The 24,777-nt window shown below is 33.0% G+C and overlaps 1 protein-coding gene and 2 long non-coding RNA genes across 3 annotated transcripts in view; 1 reads left to right on the top strand and 2 right to left on the bottom strand.

Annotated features, from left to right (window-relative positions):
* Window positions 1-219: 219 nt before the first annotated feature.
* LOC128213910 (uncharacterized) lies at window positions 220-6,883 on the bottom strand. Its single transcript, XR_008257820.1, has 4 exons — window positions 6,661-6,883; window positions 2,504-2,662; window positions 2,076-2,263; window positions 220-1,089 (listed from the first exon to the last, which is right to left on the bottom strand). It is a non-coding gene; the product is annotated as an uncharacterized LOC128213910 (long non-coding RNA).
* A 2,786-nt stretch (window positions 6,884-9,669) lies between these two features.
* On the top strand, window positions 9,670-12,045 carry LOC128213912 (uncharacterized). The gene is made up of 4 exons (XR_008257822.1): window positions 9,670-9,791; window positions 10,238-10,297; window positions 10,647-10,721; window positions 11,042-12,045. It is a non-coding gene; the product is annotated as an uncharacterized LOC128213912 (long non-coding RNA).
* A 6,953-nt stretch (window positions 12,046-18,998) lies between these two features.
* LOC128213893 (E3 ubiquitin-protein ligase MIB1-like) overlaps window positions 18,999-24,777 on the bottom strand; it is a 77,481-nt gene continuing 71,702 nt past the window's right edge. Inside the window, exon 22 of the mRNA XM_052920008.1 lies at window positions 18,999-24,768. Coding sequence (XP_052775968.1) covers window positions 24,628-24,768 — 141 coding nt within the window. The 3' untranslated portion in view covers window positions 18,999-24,627. The remainder of the gene's footprint in view (window positions 24,769-24,777) is intronic.

Below are 24,777 nucleotides of genomic sequence, written 5' to 3'. Positions count from 1 at the left end.
TGACTGTGGGATTCTTTCTTCTAAAATTTGACCTTGTGACCTAGGTTTTGACCGGGGATGACCCATATTATAGAACTTTTAAGATATTATGCAGACAAATATTCTGACCAAGTTTCATAAAGATTTGACAAAAATTGTTCAATTTATGATGTGGAATGATTTTCCTAAGATTTGACCTAGTGACCTAGAATTTGACCCGGGATGACCCATATTAAAAACTTTCAAGATAGTATGCAGACAAATATTCTGACCAAGTTTCATAAAGATATGAAAAAAATGTTGAATTTATGACATGGAAATATTTTCTCTAAGATGTGACCTAGTGACCTAGAATTTGACCAGGGATGACCCATATTCATACATCTTCAAGATAACATGCCGACAAATAGTCTGACCAAGTTTGATTACCATTGGATAAAAACTCTTGATTTTATTACATAAAATGAAAACTTTAACGCAGAATTGTTAATGATAGTATAGCCCACCTATTCTTCGAATAGTCGAGCTAAAAATGAACAAATAATAATTTGCAATGCTAATAAGCTCTTGCTCAATTTCATCATGTCCCTTTCACATATGAGTTGGACTGATATATCAATCACTAAATATTAATGGTCCTAGGTCAAAGAATTCAAGGTTCATTGTGCAGAATAACCACTGTTAGCCATTACCTTCACCTTCGACCAAAAAACTCCGAAAACAATACTTGTCATGTTCTGGTCAAATATAACCTACCATTAGTGTTTCATGGATTGAAGTCAACCTACAAAATGTATTTTCAAATTATTCAAAAATATAAATGTGTCTGTTTGAAATATAAATGTGTCTGTTTGAAAACATACGCTAAAACATATGCCCATTTGTTTTTACAATAGTGGCATAATACATATAAAATACAATAAATCAATGACACAATGCAGCACAAAAGAGGTCTTTTATATCACAGATTCTCTGCAAGCCAAGGTAGAGTAATTCCATCCAAAGAGCATGCAAACTGACAACAGCCTGTTGAAGAGATTTTCCTGAGGAACAATCCTGGGTATTCATTCCCTTCCTTCTGTCAGAGTAGAGACGTTTCAAACTGACAGCCTGCAATTTTAATGTACATATTTGAAAACTGTTTATATTCACAGTGACTTTTTATAAAAAAAAAATACATAAAGTGATGTTACATAAAATGTTGCCCATATACAATAAAATGATTAAACAGACTATCATAAACAATAAGTCTACAAGTACGGTATAAGGCCTTAAAGGGACTGTACACCAGACTGGCACTAAAAAAGTTTTTTTTCTGTAACATATCTCAGGACAATTATTTAATAGAATGTGTTACGCTTTTATGTCATAATTGTAAAAAAAGTACAAACATGTAAAAAAAAATGTGTCACCAAAATTGAAGTCCAGTGTTGTATCAACTGTACTACGAAGGCTTACTTTTTACATAAAGTGATGTTACATAAAATGTTGCCCATATACAATAAAATGATTAAACAGACTATCATAAACAATAAGTCTACAAGTACGGTATAAGGCCTTAAAGGGACTGTACACCAGATTGGAACTAAAAAAGTTTTTTTTCTGTAACATATCTCAGGACAATTATTTAATAGAATGTGTTACGCTTTTATGTCATAATTGTAAAAAAAGTACAAACATGTAAAAAAAAATGTGTCACCGAAATTGAAGTCCAGTGTTGTATCAACTATGCTACGAAGGCTTACTTCAATCAAGTGGTATATTAAAGCTATACACCTAACTTGGTTATATCATGTGATAACATCGACTAGCCAATCACGCATAAGAAATTAATTCTACTAGGTAGACATACCCAGTAATCTTTTTGAATGGAAAAATATGAAATAACTGCTAAACTTAATAAACTTGCAATTTGATCATCTGGTGCACACTGTTGCTTTAACAGCAATTAAAAAAACAACACATTCATGAAACAAATTATATAATTTACTTTGCCTGTATATAATTATTTAAAACTATATTTATTTATTTTTAATTATTTTTTGTTTTAAATACAGAAATGCTTATGCTGAGGACTTGGAAAGTTCTATTCTTACACATGGAAGTGGTGCAGAATGTATCCATTAATAGCCACGGCCGCAGATGTAATTCTGTAGATGTTTTCATGGCTGCTACTGATATCATGGACTCAACGGCATGGTCAACTGTTGGTCCAGGCAGCGATATATCTGCCATCTCTTTGGAAGGCTCTGGATGAAGGGCGGCAAAGGTCCATAACCAACTCCTAATAGCAAAATGAATTATTATTCAGAGTATGAGATGCACTATTTATTGAACATGTAAATGTACATGGGTATATCATTTTTGTTCTCACTCATCAACTCAATACTCTTTAAATCGTTGTTTATATTTCAATCCTGTACTTGTGTATAGACCTGTACTTGTTCATAGACATTTCCTTTAGGCCTGGCGGAAAAATAAATGTCTTATCATACAAAATTACAAACACAAAGCACAGTCTTACCAGTTGGCGTTTCAACACAGTTTGTTCTTCAACATTCCAGAAGCAAGCACGTGTAGACAGACACCAAGCACACACTTTAGGGTGATAGTGGTGGTGGTCATTTTGTGCTATTGTGCATCTAATAGCTTGTTAACTGCTACAGGTCTTTTTAGGCCAAATCTAAAAAAAATGAACATCTGTCAATTGACCTACAGTGCATGAGAAAGTCACCTTTATAGAGTTATATGGTAAGAGAATTTAATAAAAAAACAGAGCTTTTAAGGTAAAGTCCAGTCAAAATCTCTAATATAAATGTGTATGGTCAGTGGAATAAGAACACAGCTGAAGACAATATACTTCCCACCATATAAACCAGTGTTAGGTATAGATATGTACCGGAGTATATACAGTCATCTGTTAAACTACAGTGCTTTAGAACGTGTCCCAAAGCTATGATAACTAGTATAGAGATATATGGTCATTTGATAAACTACAGTGCTTTAGAACGTGTCCCAAAGCTATGATAACTAGTATAGAGATATATGGTCATTTGATAAACTACAGTGCTTTAGAACGTGTCCCCCAGCTATGACTACCTGTATAAAGATATATGGTCATTTGATAAACTACAGTGCTTTAGAACGTGTCCCCCAGCTATGACTACCAGTATAAAGATATATGGTGATTTGATAAACTACAGTGCTTTAGAACGTGTCCTCCAGCTATGACTACCTGTATAAAGATATATGGTCATTTGACAAACTACAGTGCTTTAGAATGTGTCCCAAAGCTATTACTATCAGTATAACGATATATGGTCATTTGATAAACTACAGTGCTTTAGAACGTGTCCTCCAGCTATGACTACCTGTATAAAGATATATGGTCATTTGACAAACTACAGTGCTTTAGAACATGTCCCAAAGCTATTACTACCAGTATAAAGATATATGGTCATTTGATAAACTACAGTGCTTTAGAACGTGTCCCCCAGCTATGACTACCTGTATAAAGATATATGGTCATTTGATAAACTACAGTGCTTTAGAACGTGTACCCCAGCTATGACTACCAGTATAAAGATATATGGTCATTTGATAAACTACAGTGCTTTAGAACGTGTCCCCCAGCTATGACTACCTGTATAAAGATATATGGTGATTTGATAAACTACAGTGCTTTAGAATGTGTCTCCCAGCTATGACTACCTGTATAAAGATATATGGTGATTTGATAAACTACAGTGCTTTAGAACGTGTCCCCCAGCTATGACTACCTGTATAAAGATATATGGTCATTTGATAAACTACAGTGCTTTAGAACATGTTCTCCAGCTATGACTACCAGTATAAAGATATATGGTCATTTGATAAACTACAGTGCTTTAGAACGTGTCTCCCAGCTATGACTACCAGTATAAAGATATATGGTCATTTGATAAACTACAGTGCTTTAGAACGTGTCCCAAAGCTATGACTACCAGTATAACGATATATGGTCATTTGATAAACTACAGTGCTTTAGAACGTGTCCCCCAGCTATGACTACCAGTATAAAGATATATGGTCATTTGATAAACTACAGTGCTTTAGAACGTGTCCCCCAGCTATGATCACCTGTATAAAGATATATGGTCATTTGATAAACTACAGTGCTTTAGAACGTGTCCCCCAGCTATGACCACCAGTATAAAGATATATGGTCATTTGATAAACTACAGTGCTTTAGAACGTGTAACCCAGCTATGACCACCAGCATAAAGATATATGGTCATTTGATAAACTACAGTGCTTTAGAACGTGTCCCCCAGCTATGACCACCAGCAAAGAGATATATGGTCATTTGATAAACTACAGTGCTTTAGAACGTGTCCCAAAGCTATTACTACCAGTATAAAGATACATGGCCATTTGATAAACTACAGTGCTTTAGAACGTGTTCCCCAGCTATGATCACCAGTATAGAGATATAAGGTCATTTGATAAACTACAGTGCTTTAGAACGTGTCCCCGAGCTATTACTACCAGTATAAAGATATATGGTCATTTGATAAACTACAGTGCTTTAGAATGTGTCCCCCAGCTATGATCACCAGTATAAAGATATATGGTCATTTGATAAACTACAGTGCTTTAGAATGTGTCCCAGAGCTATGACTACCTGTATAAAGATATATGGTCATTTGATAAACTACAGTGCTTTAGAACGTGTCCCCCAGCTATGATCACCTGTATAAAGATATATGGTCATTTGATAAACTACAGTGCTTTAGAACGTGTCCCCCAGCTATGACCACCAGTATAAAGACATATGGTCATTTGATAAACTACAGTGCTTTAGAACGTGTCCCCCAGCTATGACCACCAGTATAAAGATATATGGTCAACTGTTAAACTACAGTGCTTTAGAACGTGTCCCCCAGCTATGACCACCAGCATAGAGATATATGGTCATTTGATAAACTACAGTGCTTTAGAACGTGTCCCCCAGCTATGACTACCAGTATAACGATATATGGTGATTTGATAAACTACAGTGCTTTAGAACGTGTCCCCCAGCTATGACTACCAGTATAAAGATATATGGTGATTTGATAAACTACAGTGCTTTAGAACGTGTCCCCCAGCTATGACTACCTGTATAAAGATATATGGTCATTTGATAAACTACAGTGCTTTAGAACGTGTCCCAAAGCTATGACTACCAGTATAAAGATATATGGTCACTTGATAAACTACAGTGCTTTAGAACGTGTCCCCCAGCTATGACTACCCGTATAAAGATATATGGTCATTTGATAAACTACAGTGCTTTAGAACGTGTCCTCCAGCTATGTCTACCCGTATAAAGATATATGGTGATTTGATAAACTACAGTGCTTTAGAACGTGTCCCCCAGCTATGACTACCTGTATAAAGATATATGGTGATTTGATAAACTACAGTGCTTTAGAACGTGTCCCAAAGCTTTTACTACCAGTATAAAGATATATGGTCATTTGATAAACTACAGTGCTTTAGAACGTGTTCCCGAGCTATGACTACCAGTATAAAGATATATGGTCATTTGATAAACTACAGTGCTTTAGAACGTGTCCCCCAGCTATGACTACCTGTATAAAGATATATGGTCATTTGATAAACTACAGTGCTTTAGAACGTGTCCCCCAGCTATGACTACCAGTATAAAGATATATGGTCATTTGATAAACTACAGTGCTTTAGAAAGTGTCCCCGAGCTATGACTACCTGTGTAAAGATATATGGTCATTTTATAAACTACAGTGCTTTAGAACGTGTCCCCCAGCTATGACTACCTGTTGAAAGATATATGGTCATTTGATAATCTACAGTGCTTTAGAATGTGTCCCCCACCTATGATCACCAGTATAAAGATATATTGTCATTTGATAAACTACAGTGCTTTAGAACGTGTCCCAAAGCTATTACTACCAGTATAACGATATATGATCATTTGATAAACTACAGTGCTTTAGAACGTGTCCTCGAGCTATGACTTCCTATATAAAGATATATGGTCATTTGATAAACTACAGTGCTTTAGAATGTGTCCCAATACTTTTACTACCAGTATAAAGATATATGGTCATTTGATAAACTACAGTGCTTTAGAACGTGTCCCCGAGCTATGACTACCTGTATAAAGATATATGGTCATTTGATAAACTACAGTGCTTTAGAACGTGTCCCCGAGCTATGACTACCTGTTAAAAGATATATGGTCATTTGATAAACTACAGTGCTTTAGAACGTGTCCCAAAGCTATTACCACCTGTGTAAAGATATATGGTGATTTGATAAACTACAGTGCTTTAGAACGTGTCCCCCAGCTATGACTACCAGTATAAAGATATATGGTCATTTGATAAACTACAGTGCTTTAGAACGTGTCCCCCAGCTATGACTACCAGTATAAAGATATATGGTCATTTGATAAACTACAGTGCTGTAGAACATGAGGCCCAACTAGGACTACCATTATAAAGCCAATTGTCATTTGTTTAACTTGTTTAGGTTAGTTTAGGTTAAATGTCAATAAATTTTGTAAAGGTCAAAATTCAGCTCATTCCCACCAAATCACTGTGTGCTTTGCTGAAAAAAATGATTTGCAAGCATCAATAGTTAAATAATGCATAAAATTATGGAAATATTTAATACCGTCTTCCCAAAATTCTTCGTACTAGAGTCAGGCACAAATTATCTTGCATTTCCAGCTCCTGGATTTTCCTTAAAGCCTCTTCCAAGGTTTTACAAACCAGCAATTTTGTTCGCTGTGGTGTACTCATGTGTTTTACACAGATATCAATGACGTAATTGTGTAAACACGCACCTGCCTAAATCCACACTGTCGTTTATCAAAATCCATACTGTATTTAATTTTTACGGATACAACATGGCGGCGACCATGCAAAAAAGTTTATTGGAGGCTCTGGATGCGATTCGAACACATGAAATTGAAACGACAACTCGTTTTTTGTCATGGTCTTCGCCTAAAGGATTTGGAATGGTTTTAATATTGCTCTAACTTCGAGTTTATAGACGAAAGTCAACAAAGGAGAAACACATTTTTGGTGTCTATCTTGAAAACAAATTATGAAAATTTATAGTTGAAGCATAAAAAAGTGGTCTTATTTGTCATATTATCTATCATTCATGATCAACGCAGTTCCTCTTGTCTATCGTAAAATATTATTCTTGAAATGTTGAACTTTAGCTGTTTATCCAGATTTTTTCTTATTATCTATCGTAAAATATGTTGTTGTTTTTTAATTTATGATAGACAATAAGAATTATTTATATTTTTCTTATTTGTCCTATAATTACATGAAAACACAAGTAGTAAGTTTCTTACAGTCAATCATGGTTTTTGCTTTACTGTAATTATGTATAATTTGTTTTCGTATTGTCTATCATAAAATATATTTATTAAAATTTATGATAGACAGTAAGAAAAATATTTCATGATAGATAATAATGAAAATAATTCCTGATAGACAGTAAGAAAAAAATTCATGATAGACAATAAGAAATATTTTAATTTAAACATATGTATTAAAATTTATGATAGACAGAAAAATATTTCATGATAGACAATAATAAAAATAATTCATGATAGACAGTAAGAAATATTTTTCATGATAGACAATAAGAAATATTAAAAAAAAAAATTCTTATTGTCTATCATAAAATATAGCTGTTTATCCAGATTTTTTCTTATTATCTATCGTAAAATATGTTGTTGTTTTTTAATTTATGATAGACAATAAGAATTATTTATATTTTTCTTATTTGTCCTATAATTACATGAAAACACAAGTAGTAAGTTTCTTACAGTCAATCATGGTTTTTGCTTTACTGTAATTATGTATAATTTGTTTTCGTATTGTCTATCATAAAATATATTTATTAATATTTATGATAGACAGTTAGAAAAATATTTCATGATAGGCAATAATAAAAACAATTTTTGATAGACAGTAAGAAATATTTTTCATGATAGACAATAAGAAATATATATTTCATGATAGACAATAAGAATATTTTTTCTTATTTATCATTTACATAAAAAATATTGTCTATCATAAAACATGGTTTTCTTAATTGTCTTTCCTAAACATATATATTTTATTTATTTTCTAATATAAAATGAATCTTTCATACTGGGATTAATCTTATCAATAAAAAAAATAGAAATGAACATTACTGTTCATTTAACTTTAACCATTGTTTATCTGCCATCATATGGCTTCAAGATAAGTTTAATGAATTTTATTATAATAATAAGGTAATAAGTGATACTGGTTATGAAAGTTTATCTTAAAAGCAGGGGAGAGTTCAGGAATAGACGTTAGAGAGGGCATACCTAAGGGGCGTACTCCGCTCCCCAAGAACGGGCATACCTAAGGGGCGTACTCCGCTCCCCAAGAAAGGGCATACCTAAGGGGCGTACTCCGCTCCCCAAGAGAGGACATACCTAAGGGGCGTACCCCTCCCCCCAAGGGTCCGCTAGACGTAAGCAATTTGTGAAGAAATCAGAAAGACATACAAGTGAACATATCACATCGGTGGCCTTCAAGTAGTGGTGATATTGACTTCATGGCATATCTTGCACATGTTCAAGGATTGCGTTCTGCTACAAGACTGGAGAAAATAACTTTTTTCTCAGTTTTATGGCATGTATGCTTTTCTTGTTTTCAACATATATCACACGGATGATGGATACATTTTCACCAGTATTGGAAATTGTTGGAAGACGTGGAAACTGTTGTTTATATACGGATGAAGAAACATCAAGAGGACATAATTAAAGGAAGTTGCGCTGTTTGAATTTGTTGTTTTTATGAGTTCACATCGCCTGCACATGATGGCATTTGAAAGGTGTAGTTTATTAATTTCCACTCCTTTGAGATAGAATGCAAACTTTGAAGACTTTAGTGATGGGGCATGTGCCGGGTGTGCCATCCCCCCTCCCACGGAAGCGTTTGTGTTAACTGTTGGTCATTGCAATTGCTCATTGATCTGTGATAGACTGCAGACTGTGAGCAGAAATTATTGATTGGCAATTGAAGCCAATTCTATTTCTTTCTCACTTACACTTGTTTGATCAATGTACTTTTCTTTATATTATCAAAGAACATATTTGATGCAAAAAATAAAATGTATCATTTGATTTTGTTAATATGTACCTTCAAATGTCCATAAAAGAAATGGTATATGATAGGGTTATTTTTGTATGACATACATAAATATCAATTAAAATATTTCTTTGATAGACACTAACAACTTCGTATTAAAAGGTACATGTATATTATTGAGATGCGGACAACAGTTTCATAAACGTGATACTTTTAAGCCTAAAATCTGTTTGCTCAATAGCCTATTTCGTCAAGCTAAATAATCTGTGATAGACAACAGTTTCAACGTATTTATAAACGTTGCATTAAAATAGTTCATGATAGACTCCTAAAAAAGTATGGAATATACTATAATATAGTAATATTGCCATTCCTTTTATAACATAAAAGTAAAAAAAAAATATCACGACAAAGATGAACGACATTAATAATTCTGATGGCCTCAAGCAGGTCCGATCATAATTTAGGATAGAAAACTGGGCCGACCTAATTTTTTCCGTAAAGTAAATCATGAAACTGTTGACTGCGACCATTTCAACTAGTTTTATTTCCGGATAGCCGTTTAAGCTCCCGTTTTTGTATAATAGCTATTTTAAGGATTATAACTTGGACTTCCAATATGTCGACATGGATAAACAGCCTCAAGTCAACTTTGTAAGTGCTCAGTCACCATGATGTGTCGCTGTGGTACGTAAGGATCGGGATCAAGTATGCTAACAGTAAAAGATATACAGTATGATTTTATTTTGACGTTTGAAATATCAAAGACGAATATTTGAATGTTATTTTATGTATGTTTGGTTCATAATGGTACTTTGTCAAGTGTTTGTGGTTATAATTGACTGATGCATAACATTCTTAATGCAATGTCAGATTCTAGTTGAGAGAATTGCTCCCATTTGTCCAAATTTTATTTTCATCAATTTTGGCAATGAAAGCAGATCAGATATCATGCACAGTAAAGATTTTCCTTTTCTTTTTGTAATATATCTTGAAGAATATCAAAGACTGTGGGAACTGAAGGTTTTATACCACGACTTACAGTCATAGTTGATAATGACAAAGTTATCAAGTATTGCATTATTCAAATATAATTTCAGGTTATGCAGATTGTTGAGAGCAATATGATGAGGGAAGGCAGGAAAGAGTCTTATTGTCAGGTAATGTTAACAAGAAATGTTTAAAACACCTTCTTTTTTAATCATGATTTCCAATATGATATCATGTGTATTGTGATCCTAGAATTGGACTTTTTTCTTTATTGGATTTTTAGGAATATTTAACTGCTTCAGACTTTGAAATAATATCATGACAGTAAAGCAAACCACAAAGTATGTTTTAATATATTTTGCCTAATACTACCGTACAGGCAATCCATATAGCATACTTTTGTTGTAAAAAAACTTCTTAATATTTGCACAATAGGTTATAAGACTTTGATTTTTGAAGGTGATCAACAAAAGAAAGATTTTTCATAGAATTTTCTTTTATATTATGATTTAATTGCAGTATGTACTCATGGAAAAATGGTGTTCGAGAGGTGGCGAATAAGGATTTGCATGCAGCATTGAAGAACGATAATATGTATGTTGTATTTGTTTTCTTCTAAATATGTGAATACTGTGTTAAACTTTAAATCTTGCCATGAAATAAGTATCATGTATTCCAATTTCAATTTGCCAGTATTACTATATCATAATCCTAAAAGATCCTCTACAATTAAACTTTATGCAAAAATGTTATTTATATTTTTAAAATTCTTGTAATTTCCTGCTAACAGCATTTATTCCTGTATTGCATATGAACTGATAAATGCCCAAGATTGCCAAAAAAATTGCTAACTGCTGATCTTTGATCAATGTGGATGCTTTTAATCTATATCTTTATTATTTATTTTTTTTCAGGCAAAGAATAGAAAGAAAGGTTCTCTTAACATAGAAAGTAAAGAAATAATGAAGTTCACACTACAGCTGACAATCTGGATGTGTTTCCTTTGTTATTTGAACATGATTTATTTTAACTTACATAACAAGTATGCACTAAAATAACGAATATCTATATTAATAGTAATGATATTCCATTAAACATGGATATGGAAAAAATATTCTTTGACAGTGCAGGATAAGGTAAATCCAGACATAGTCAGAGTCTTCAGTTAACTTGGATGTGTTCCATTTGTTTCATCCACATACTTGAAATTTGTCTTGTAACTACATGTATTTTTATGAGGTTAAGTGGTGAGTAATCAACCTTTATCATAACATTTTCTTATTTGGGGATAGTATGTATTTATGTTGACACTATGTGTACCTTCATTCTCTTCATTTTTCTGTACGAAAAAAGACCGAATGTGTCATTTTAGTTTTACCATTTTAAACTGTATTTATTATACTCTTCATTGAATACCCATTCGTATATTATCAAACATTTTAACAAATTTAAATGTGTTGTTATTTTGATTATATTGTGTTGGTGTCATAGGGTACATGTACATGTCCATTCCTAGCCTTCAAGATAAAACAGATATATTTTTTGTTGTAAAATGTGTTCTTTATGCATATACATATAGAGTGGCTACAGAGAACTCAACAGTTTTCTTACAAAATATCTAAGGGTTTCCCTGCATGTGTTTGCTACATTTAGTGTACCTCATGTTATATAATACATTGTATATGATCAATAAAACAGATTAAGAACCAAAGCTGTTGCTAAATACTTTTTAAAAGCTGTATATGCACAAGACAATACTGAGACTGTATAGACACCAATGTTTGTCCTAACTTGAAGATGTATAGATTCCAATGATTGCCTTGAGTTGAGGCTGTATAGATTCCAATGTTTGTCTTAAGCTGAGGCTGTATAGATTCTAATGTTTGTCTTCAGTTGAGGCTGTATAGATTCCAATGTATGTCTTCAGTTGAGGCTGTATAGATTCTAATGTTTGTCTAAAGTTGAGGCTGTATAGATTCCAAAGTTTATCTTAAGGTGAGGCTGTATAGATTCCAATGTTTGTCTTAAGCTGAGGCTGTATAGATTCTAATGTTTGTCTTCAGTTGAGGCTGTAAAGATTCCAATGTATGTCTTCAGTTGAGGCTGTATAGATTCTAATGTTTGTCTTCAGTTGAGGCTGTATAGATTCCAATGTTTATCTAAAGGTGAGGCTGTATAGATTCCAATGTTTGTCTTAAGCTGAGGCTGTATAGAGTCTAATGTTTGTCTAAAGTTGAGGCTGTATAGATTCCAATGTTTATCTTAAGGTGAGGCTGTATAAATTCCAATGTTTGTCTTAAGCTGAGGCTGTATAGATTCTAATGTTTGTCTTCAGTTGAGGCTGTATAGATTCCGATGTATGTCTTCAGTTGAGGCTGTATAGATTCGAATGTTTGTCTTCAGTTGAGGCTGTATAGGTTCCAATGTTTATCTTAAGGTGAGGCTGTATAGATTCCAATATTTGTCTTCAGTTGAGGCTGTATAGATTCTAATGTTTGCTTTCAGTTAAGGCTGTATATATTCTAATGTTTGTCTTCAGTTGAGGCTGTATAGATTCTAATGTTTGCTTTCAGTTGAGGCTGTATAGATTCTAATGTTTATCTTAATGTGAGGCTGTATAGATTCCAATGTTTGTCTTAAGCTGAGGCTGTATAGATTCTAATGTTTGTCTTCAGTTGAGGCTGTATAGATTCCGATGTATGTCTTCAGTTGAGGTTGTATAGATTCAAATGTTTGTCTTCAGTTGAGGCTGTATAGGTTCCAATGTTTATCTTAAGGTGAGGCTGTATAGATTCCAATATTTGTCTTCAGTTGAGGCTGTATAGATTCTAATGTTTGCTTTCAGTTGAGGCTGTATAGATTCTAATGTTTGTCTTCAGTTGAGGCTGTATAGATTCGAATGTTTGCTTTCAGTTGAGGCTGTATAGATTCTAATGTTTATCTTAAGATATTGAATTGTATTTACAAAATGATATTAATTCAGGATTACAAATAGATGATATTGTCATAATTATGCTATTATTTGCTGATGATATGGCCATTGTAGGAAAATCTCCTGAAGAAATTCAAACCCATTTGGACAATTTGTCAAATTACTGTAATACCTGGGGATTAAATGTGAATATTGATAAGACGAAAATCATGGTGTTTCGTAAAAGAGGCGGATTATTTCCCAATGAAAGATGGACTTACAATGGCCATGATATACAAGTTGTTGATGATTTTAATTATTTGGGTGTTGTTTTTAATTATACTGGAAATTTTAACCTGAACCAAGAACATTTGAATGGCAAAGCACTTAAGGCAATGAACGTATTATTTTGTAAATGTCAAGATTATGACTTAAAACCCAAAATTATGTGTCAGTTATTTGACGCATTTGTTGGTTCTATTTTAAATTATTCAGCAGAGGTTTGGGGGTATACAAAATCAAAGGAATTAGAAAGAATTCATTTGAAATTTTGTAAAAGATTATTGAACGTTAAAACAAACACTTGCAATGCCACTGTTTACGGAGAGTTGGGTAGATATCCATTATATATTCATAGATATGTGCGTATATTGTCTTATTGGTTTAAGGTTGCTAACAGTGATAATATTATCATTAAATCTGTATACAAACAGGCTAAGAGTGATAGTAATAAAGGTTGCCGTAATTGGGTTTATAATGTTAAAAAGATATTAAATGATTATGGTTTTAGTTATGTGTTTGGTGATAATTACAATATTGATGTTAAATCATTCATAAAAAAATTCAAATGTAGAATTATCGATACTTTTAAACAAGATTGGTATAGTACTATAGAAAATAGCACGGTGTTAGATGTGTATAGACATTTTAAAACCTGTCTGGAATATGAACCTTATTTAGATATTTTACCAAAGAGCTTACGTTTTTTCTTTTGTAGACTACGGCTGTCCGTGCACCCACTCCATATTCAAACTGGTAGATACAATAGAAATAACGTTGTACGCAACCAAAGATATTGTTTGTGTTGTAACTCTAATGACATCGAAGATGAATATCATTTTATTTGTGTTTGTAAATCCTTTAGCAATTTAAGAAAGAAATATATCAACAATTGTTACTTTATAAGACCTTCTGTATTTAAATATATGCAGCTGTTGAAATCTAACAATAGAGCTGAACTGATTAACTTATGTCTGTTTGTTAAAAATGCTCTCAAAGAAAGATCCGCTTTGATTAATGTTAGAACATAATTCTATTTAATGTTCATCCTCTGATATATATATATATATTAGTTTATTTAATTTAATTACTTAGAAGTATTGAATACTTTTGTACATATATATTTGTATATATATACTCATTTGTTTGCATTATCTGTTACTTTACATACACGTTGACATTATATGTTATATCATTATGTGTTGTTGACGATGTACATTGTACAAGTCAAAATAAATTGTCTGTCTGTCTGTCTGTCTGTCTTAAGGTGAGGCTGTATAGATTCTAATGTTTGTCTTCAGTTGAGGCTGTATAGATTCTAATGTTTGCTTTTAGTTAAGGCTGTATAGATTCTAATGTTTGTCTTCAGTTGAGGCTGTATAGATTCTAATATTTGTCTAAAGTTGAGGCTATATAGATTCCAATGTATGTCTTCATTTGAGGCTGTATAGATTCCAATGTTTGTCTTAAGCTGAGGCTGTATAGATTCTAATGTTTGTCTTCAGTTGAGGCTGTATAGATTCCAATGTTTGCTTTCAGTTAAGGCTGTATAGATTCCAATGTTTATCTTAAGTTGAGGCTGTATAGATTCTAATGTTTGCTTTCAGTTAAGGCTGTATAGATTATAATGTTTGTCTTAAGTTGAGGCTGTATAGATTCTTATGTTTGTCTTAAGCTGAGGCTGTATAAATTCCAATGTTTGTCTTCAGTTGAGGCTGTTAAGTTGAGGCTGTATAGATTCTAATGTTTGTCTTCAGTTGAGGCTGTATAACGTTCAATGTTTGTCCAAATTTTAGACTGTATTGAATCCAAGATCTCGCAAATTTGAAGCTGTTTAGATTCCAATATCTGTCTTAATATAAAGCTGTATACAATCCAATGTTAGTGCTACGTTGGAGTTGAAAAGACTCCATTGTTTGTCCTACGGTGTAGCTGTATAGATTCCAATGTCGATCGAACTTGGGAACAGTTAGATATAATTGTTTATTTCCTTGCAAAGTATTTATTTTATTTAAAATTGTCATCTTTTGTCTTAATTATTATTATCTGAAATCTCAAAAAATGTGGATAAAGAAATTTTCATATATTTTACGACATTTCAATGGGGGGTGTATAGATTCCAGTGGTCAGACCGTGAGCGTGTATAGAATAACGTCGACCAAATTTTCACATCACGCTGCGAGACTGGAAAAAACGCTTCCGAAGTGGACGGAATGGTTGCGAAATGGTCGATGCCGTCTGCCGTGAAGAAAATCTGTTTGTATCATGATTTTTTAGCTCTACTGGCCAAAGGCCAGAAGAGCTTATGCGATGGTAATGTGTACGTAGTATGTGCGTCCGTGCGTCAGTGCGTTCGTGCGTCTGTAAACAATTTCTTGTTAACACGATACAGTCTTCAGTTTTGATTGTATCTTGATGAAACTTGTACTGTATCTAGATATCCATTAGAGCTCGATTCCTTTCGAAAACCAGCCAGAGCCGCCTATGCATGCCTAGATTATGGGTCTTGATAGTATAAAAAATACAATTGTGTAAACAATTGCTTGTGAACACGATACAGTGTTCAGTTTTGATTGTATCTAAATGAAACTTGTACAGTATTTAGATGACGATGAGAGCTTGGTTCCTTTCGAAAACCAGCCAGATCTACCCATGCATGCCTAGATTATGGGTCTTGAAAATATAAAAATATATATGCTATTTTTAGCTAAGTCTATTTTTAGCCAAGTCTCTACATGAGCGAAGTCTTTTTGTTCAAATTATGCCCCTGGGGTCATAACTGGCCACGCCCAGGGTTCACAGGTTTGGTATACTTAAATTGGTAAATGTTAAAACCTTTTTGTCTGAAAAAACTATGCAGATCCATGCTATTTTGAACAAGGCTTTATTTAGTGGTCCACTAACATGGTTGTTCAAATTATGCCCCTTGGATCAAAACTGGCACTGACCCGGGGGTCACAAGTTTCCTAGAGACTTATTTAAGAAATATTTTCAAAATCTTCTTGTTTCAAACCACAAGGCCCATATCTTTGATATTTGTTGTGGAGCATCATATGATGACCGTCGAGCAAAACATTTGAAATTATGCCCCTTGGGCAAAAGCTGGCCCCACCTTTTTTGACTTCCTTTTTAATTTTTAAAGCTACAGCAATGAAATTTTGACCATGTGCACAGTTTTGCAAACGAGCATCAATTTTGTCCTCGGATGTCCTTGACTTTGACCTTTTGACCAACTTTTTTATTTTTAAAGCTACAGAAATGAGATTTTGACCATGAGTACAGTTTTGAAAGCAAATATTTTTTACCCTCAGATTATCTTTACTTGGCACATATTAAAATAGTTCATGCAACTAATCTGCTTACAACACTTTCTGTCCTGAGATGTTGAACATGCAGCGTTTTTTAGCTAACCCAAACACAAAAAGTGAACTATATATTTGTTGCCTAGTACTCATACGTACATGCCAGTAGAGCATAGGCCCTCTTGGGCCTCTTCTTTTAATTGAATTCTCTCACATAGGGTAAAAGAAACGCTCTTTGACGATGTGTGTGAACTTTTCATACATAATGTTCCTTTAGTAAAAAACGCCAGAACTCATGTAAACATATTAACAGGGAATAGCAGGGACTTTGACTTTTGGTTCAGCCAAGCCCCGGTTAAAATCTGTCCTGCGGGGACGAACTGCTGGTAAAAATCCCTGCCAAATGCCCCAGCACCCCAGGGACCCTAGGTAAGAATCATTCCCCGCTAATTTTGGTGCGAAGACAAAACCACCGCTTTCACACGGCATTTATAATCTAAGAAACAACATCACTGAGAGATGTATAAATCACTAGAACTGTAAGCCATAGGCTAACGAATACCCCCCACCCCTCCATGTCTAGGTTGTTTGCCCTGGAGTTAGGCCGGACAAAGCTAATTTTGCCTACAAGGGGAGATAACTCCAGTCAGGGTCATGTGACCTGTACCAAATTCACAGAGGCGAAAGTTTACAACATGGCCATTAATTTCTGAAAGTTTGATAAAGATTTGTTGAATAATAACAAAGATGAATCCCGGACAGGGCTTATTTTGCCTACTTTAACACATCAAGGGGAGATAACTCCAGTCAGGGTCATGTGACCTGTACCAAATTCACAGAGGCGAAAGTTTACAACATGGCCATTAATTTCTGAAAGTTTGATAAAGATTTGTTGAATAATAACAAAGATGAATCCCGGACAGGGCTTATTTTGCCTACTTTAACACATCAAGGGGAGATAACTCTGGTCAGGGTCATGTGACCCGTACCAATTTCACAGAGGCGCAAGTTTACATCATGGCCATTAATATCTGAAAGTTTGAAAAAGATTTGTTCAATAACGACAAAGATGAATCCCGGACAAAAAAAAAAACGGACGGACAGACGGACAGACAGACAGACGGACAGACGGACAACCCGATTCCAGTATACCCCCCCCCCAAAACTTTGTTTTGGGGGGTATAATAATGACATTAAATAGAAACTTACTCAAATATGACGAACATGATACATGAGATGAGGATATGAATATGTAATGTTCATCATGTTTGACAAACATGGCTCTTTTGGACGTGGTCGACTGGGCAAGAAAAACTTAACTAAAACCCCACCTCTCTGAAAATCAGATACTTCTGCCTATTTGTCTCTTGAATCACAATAGTGTCCTCATCTCCTATAAGCTCCTTAATTTAAAGCTGCACTCTCACGGGATGAAAGTTTTGATATTTTTTTAGTTTTCGTCTCAGAATCAGCTGATTTTGGTATCAATGCCTTCAATTTAGTCATAATAGACCTCAGTCGTTAGGGAAACAACCATATTATTTTTTTTCTAAAGCATAAGTGACGCTTTTTTCAAACTTAAATTCCAAAAACTGCAATCTGATCTTTTGTCATCAGGCTTGTATCACTGGTTTCGAGACATTTACGCAAAAAAATTGGCGACATTTACGCAAAAAAATTGGCGCATTCAAAGACATAAAATAAAAAAAGTTGTCAAAATGGTCAATCTGTGAGAGAGTAGCTTTAACAAAAATTTAAAGAACATGCATCAAATAACATATTAATTTGAATATAAAGGAATATCAATGTTAACTACACAGATATGTGTAAATCAAACATTACCAAAAAATTTAATTTGATTTGGAAATTCAATGTCATCACTACGAGAGACTTCCCTAGAAACTGATTTTAAAACTATAACGATTTCTCAATTCACTTAACCATACAACAACGAATTTAATACAATGTTCGTTTCATTTATTCTTAACACAAACTATGCAATTTTAAGTGATACTCATGTTCCCTTTTTTCGAATTAATATTTATTAAAGAATTGGGTCGTTTTGACTAGGGTTGTAACTAGAGTCACCGTTCGTCAAACTAAAATTGTTAATTGAGTTAGAGATAACGATTCATGTTGTGGCTATGTGCTTCATTTTTTCTTTACCCAAATTCGTTGAAGTATTATTAATTTATAAATTGGGTCGTCATTAATGTGCCAGTGTATAGCACTGACGCACGGTATCCATGTTAAACATCCCTCCTGGAAGACTGTAAACAAATATTTTTAGTGGTGAACCTGCCGCTTTCAAGTGTGTAACTTCAACACCACATATCCACTGTTAAAAATATAAAAGGAAATAAAAATATAAAAGGAAAGTCACATTTCTATATGTCTTTATTTTATCACATGCTCAACAATCATGACACCATAGCTCAACAATATACACAACTGAAAAAGAGGAATACAAAAAATAAACCATCTATGCAAAACACATACAAGTATATCTTTTGTAAGAAATAAACCGTGATAATAATGTTTAATCGAAATTAATCAACATGACTATCAAATCAACATGTCTACCAATGTGAAACTGTAATGAATTTAACAAATTGTCACATAAAACTTCTAGAATCTACAATTTAAAAGATATAAATATTAGATTTTAGAAATTAGAATGAAAAACAAAACAGTTCAGAAGATAGAAATTAGAAATATTATGATTTAGACAAAAAGAAAATCCACAGTTAAGAAGAAACAATTAACAATAAACACCTATCAGAATCAGGGTTCTTTACAACAATTTTAATAGCTATATATATTCAGCATCAACTAGCAATCCCCCCACCCCAGCATGGTAGAGAATGTTTGAATTACACAAAACGCATGATTTTATACTCAAATCACCCATGTGATTGCCTTCTTTAGAGCCTTTTTTGGGGGATGCCAAGGTAAGGGGTACAATGTGCTGCCAGTAAGTTCGCATCCTCGATCTGCCTCTGACATCAAAAACATCATTTTGTGCAAAGATATAAATTTTAACATACTCTACAATATAAAACTGAAGTATAAAAATATTTCAGTTAGTAATTACATTTACAAAATGATGGATTCCATTTAATGATTCTTTGTTGACAATTTTAACTAGTTGACTTACATTTACACAGATACTAGCAAAAACTCAATTGTGCAGAGTTTCGGTAAACCAAGCCTAAATATTAGATAATTTAATTCACAAAACATTTTTCGGCCTTATAACTTTATAAGAAAATAAATAAGTCTCATGCTTAATTGTTTTGAAAGTCATTCAAGTTATTAATAACATGTTTAATTTCAAATAAATACATCGTATGAGGTAGCAGCTTAAAACTTAGGATAAACAGGTAATACTTAATTATACACATCAAAATTAGTTAATGGTCCCTTATTAAAACAGCAGATGTTTTTTCTTTACTCTCAGATTTCATTAAAAAACAACAACTCATAACACAAATTTATTGTTTTTTTCCAGAAACTTCTGTAAGCAACCATCCCAATAGTCAGTTATTGAACTAATTTTACAGGAATATTTAAAAAAAATGATAAGGTGACCATTAATTAATTTTGTTGGGTGAAGAAATCAATCTGAGATTTCAACCATTACATTATATGACTTAGGTTGAGCACAATCATGCTTCATCCCTTATATATGTTTATAATGAAGAAAGAAAACCTTGCACATGAAGATTTTAGCACAGAAAAGGAGGGGTCAATGCTTTCACATATGGCCATGCTGTTTTATTTATGTGTTTGTCATGTGTGGCTTGATTTCAATGTTTTACAAAGAAAATGAAATACTTGTATGAAAAAATCATGTCCTATGTGCAATTTGACCATGCCAACAGAATTCTAATACAATATTTAACCTGCAATTTTTGATATTTGATTTCCCAAATGTGGGCATTAATATTTGTAATGGAAGAATGGAATTGTTTTGACAGATTAAGATGTCATTGATGTATTTCTTAAATTATATCGCCAATAAATTAGCATTTGTATGTTTCTTTCTGTATTTTATTAAAGGGCTTGTTTGTTTATTTGAACAGGTAGCTAGGTTTAATAATAAACTTGAAAATAAAACAGCATGTCCTAAGTTAGATAAAAAACAAAACATGTGCCACATCAAAAACAGCATATATTTAAATTAGAATATTTTCATACACTATTATGTTTTTTGAAGAAAATAATACAGAATATATGGAAAAAATGCAACCAAATTCATTTAACACCAATATTAGCCTTTTTACTCGACAGAAGTTTCATAAACATTTGTATATACATTAAAGCTTCTTTATATTCAATAAACTGATAGGACCAATATCTCCTATATACACCTGACCAATCAACTGATAGGACCAATATCTCCTATATACACCTAACCAATCAACTGATAGGACCAATATCTCCTATATACACCTGACCAATCAACTGATAGGACCAATATCTCCTATATACACCTGACCAATCAACTGATAGGGCCAATATCTCCTATATACACCTGACCAATCAACTGATAGGACCAATATCTCCTATATACACCTGACCAATCAACTGATAGGACCAATATCTTACATACACCTGACCAATCAACTGATAGGACCAATAGCTCCTCTATACACCTGACCAAACACCTGATAAGACCAGTTGCTCCTCTATACACCTGACCAATCAACTCCTAGAACCAATAAACTGATAGGACCAATAGCTCCTGTATACACCTGACCAAACACCTGATAGGACCAATAGCTCCTTTATACACCTGACCAATCAACTGATAGGACCATTTGCTCCTCTTTACAGACCAATCAACTGATGGGACAGAGATCTGCTATACACACTTGACCAATCAACTCCTAGAACCAATATCTCCTATATAAACCTAGCCAATTAACTCATAGTACCAATTATCTCCTATATACACCTGACCAATCAACTCGTAGTACCAATATCTTTAGGCTTAACAATATATCAATTAAAAAAAGTATTTTATATACAATGTTAAATTGTACAAAATATTGCAACAATAACTATTCTAACTGAAATTTATCACAAATATGTTTATCTTCAAATCAAATGGATATTCAAATCATCTGGCCCCAATATCTTGAAACCTCTTAAGCTTAACAAGCTTAAGTAGCTTTTTTTAATTAGTCAAAATACATACTGAAATTGAATTTTGATAAACAAAAAAACGGTTATTTTTGATAATCATAAAGATAATTCCTACCTTAAGTATAATATCTCTTAAAGAATTAAATATTATGCAAATTATTGAAAAACATAAGTGCTGAGCTTAGCTTAATCCTGTTATAAGAAACTTAAGAAGCTGGGGCCAAGCCTTAATATCATAAAAATACTTAATGATAACACTGACGTCAATCTTAAACTCCTTCACAAAACATAACAGCAAAATAGGATTCAAAATCTTCTGTTTTTACTCTTTAAAAGCACATATTTTTTATTCACACATTCTTCACAAGATCTTGTGCTTTCGAAGGGCAAAAACCTAGATTTTGAATGAGTTTTCATGTGTAAATATTGAGATTTAGAAATCACCATAAGGATTTTCGTGATATTGGGGCCAGTAATATCTTTGTTACCAATGAATGACTTCAGAACCTATGACAAAAATATAGCTACCTAAAATATCAAGACTATACTTAACAATAGAGATTTTCCTAATCAAATTCTATCCTCCGCAATTGAAAATAGCAATGAAGCATATAAAGATAATACATGCAATGAAATAATAAAATAAATTAAGTCTACAAAAACGAAATATTCACAACAGTTCATCTATACCACCAACATCTCAACTTCTTCATTGACAACAGCCTTAATGCTGCACTCTCACAGATTGTCAGTTTTGACACTTTTATAAGACAAATGTCTCAGAATCAGCTGATTCTGGCATCAATGCCTTTAATTCTGTCATATTAGATTATTCACTGAAGAAAAGAACTCAATTGTTTGGTAAAGTGCTGATTTTTTTTTCCATTTTTCTTAGAATGTTAGTAATGCTTTAAGCAATAAAACATCAATTTTTAAATGTACAGAAAATGAACTGTGATCTAATATTTTGTCAGCAGTCTTATTTCACTGTCTTCCTGACATTTACACAACAATTTGGTCATTCAAAAACAAGAAATAAAAATGATGTCAAAACAATCAATCTGTGAGAGTGCAGCTCTAAAGCAACGCATGTATCTGAAAATACCATCAAAGACAAGAAACCGTATACGAACAATTCTAGGAAAAGTTATGGAAATGATTGCAATGAATTCTTACAGGACACTTTCATGGAAACATGAAGAAAACATGAATTTAAATGCTGTAATTCCAGGTATTCTATATATAATCATACTCAGACAGTATGTGTAGATTTTTATGCTGTTATTCAAGCTTTTTTTCTAGTTCCATGCATCAATACTTTTTATTGTAAATTCTTTATTAAACCACATGTGGCAGTATCGGTTGTAGATGGTGTAAACCTTTTAATTCTAAATATTATTATACAAAAACAGCTATGACTGATGAGAGGATTTACAAGCTTCTTTTTAAATTATAAAACAAAGTGAATGGGCACAAACGTGCATAAGCTTTTATTTAAAATTATGCTTTCCAGTGGGTTAAAGGAATAAATCGGTGAAATAAAAAATGACATTTCATTATTAAAAACTGAAATAACATTTTGATAATTTTAACTCTTGAAATTTTAACCTGCTCTCAATTTCAAATCAAACGTCAATGCGCAAATGGCTGAGACAATTAATCTACATTGTCATTTCCAAAATAACGTTACATTCACATGTACAATATGGCATGCTTTTCTTAAAAACAACAATTCACTCCCAATTGATATCCTTTTTAGGCATATAATAAAAATAAAAATTGTTCATTTTAGTTTAAGATCACATTATATTTCACTTCATGTACACAAAAAGTAAATATAGCTTTTAGTGCTCACTCAGTGAAAAATATTACGATCTTACACTGATACAAATTATTATTCTCTTAATCTGGCTGATACTGCCACCTATGTTCTGAACATTTCTGGCATGGGTGCAGTGGATAATATATAATATAATACAGGTAAGTAATGGGAATATCCTTATCAAATTTAACACGAAAACTTACAAAACCTTGATCGATAGTTCAGATATTACTGCTTATTTAGATTTGGGGGTAAAAACAATTGAACATGGATATTTGTTAACAAATAAGTTTGTAAAATACATCATATTGAAGGGAGTGATTAGCAATCTACACAATTGTTCATATGACATTTAAAAAAGCACAAATATTTTAGCAAAATAAACTATACTTAAAACATAACCACAAATAATAGATTTTTTTAATGCAACTAATAACACAAAACAGCACTTGATCACAAGAAACAGACATTCCTGTATTCATGTCGTTTTAAGAGAAGGAAATGTTGCAAAAAGCTAGCGCAATTTGATCTCTTAATGTGGATTTTATACACCTCTTTTACATGTTTATCAAATCAATCAACCTCCTTATCAAGAGAAAGCAACATCAATCGATGTATTTTAGTTAACATTTACGTGTTGAATATAATACATGTATTCGAAGCTACCATTCACCTTGACCGGAACCTACTTCTTTTCAATGAGTTTTTCTAAATTAAAAAACAGCCGAGGCAAACATGTTGTTCAATTTTTCATCTAAGAACCTCTTAACTCATGATTGTAGTCTATACATGCTGATCATGCCAAACTGTTTTGTAGTTCTTAAAAGTCATACATATAAATAGTTTTACAAATGGGTCAAACATCTCAAATAGATTGAAAAAAACATAGGGAAACACTTTTTAGCACAATCATAACATGTTGTTAAAATGGATCCCAAAATTTGCAATAGACTGGTTTTCCATCTATGTCCTTTGGCCCATGGTCAGTACAGGAGAATTCTTTTCTGGACTGGTTTCTCACATTTATTGCTAAAATCAGTACAGGAGTATTCTCTTCTCGACTGGTTTCCGGCAGATGGGGCACTCGGCCATACGGTCCCCACACATCTGACACGTACCATGGCCACACAGGAAAATCATATTCTTCAGCCGGTCCATACACACTGGGCAACATGTCTGAAACAG

This window comes from Mya arenaria, chromosome 13 (genome assembly GCF_026914265.1).
Source record: "Mya arenaria isolate MELC-2E11 chromosome 13, ASM2691426v1".
Lineage (NCBI taxonomy): Eukaryota > Metazoa > Mollusca > Bivalvia > Myida > Myidae > Mya > Mya arenaria.
This window is presented reverse-complemented; position numbering and strand designations above follow the sequence as displayed.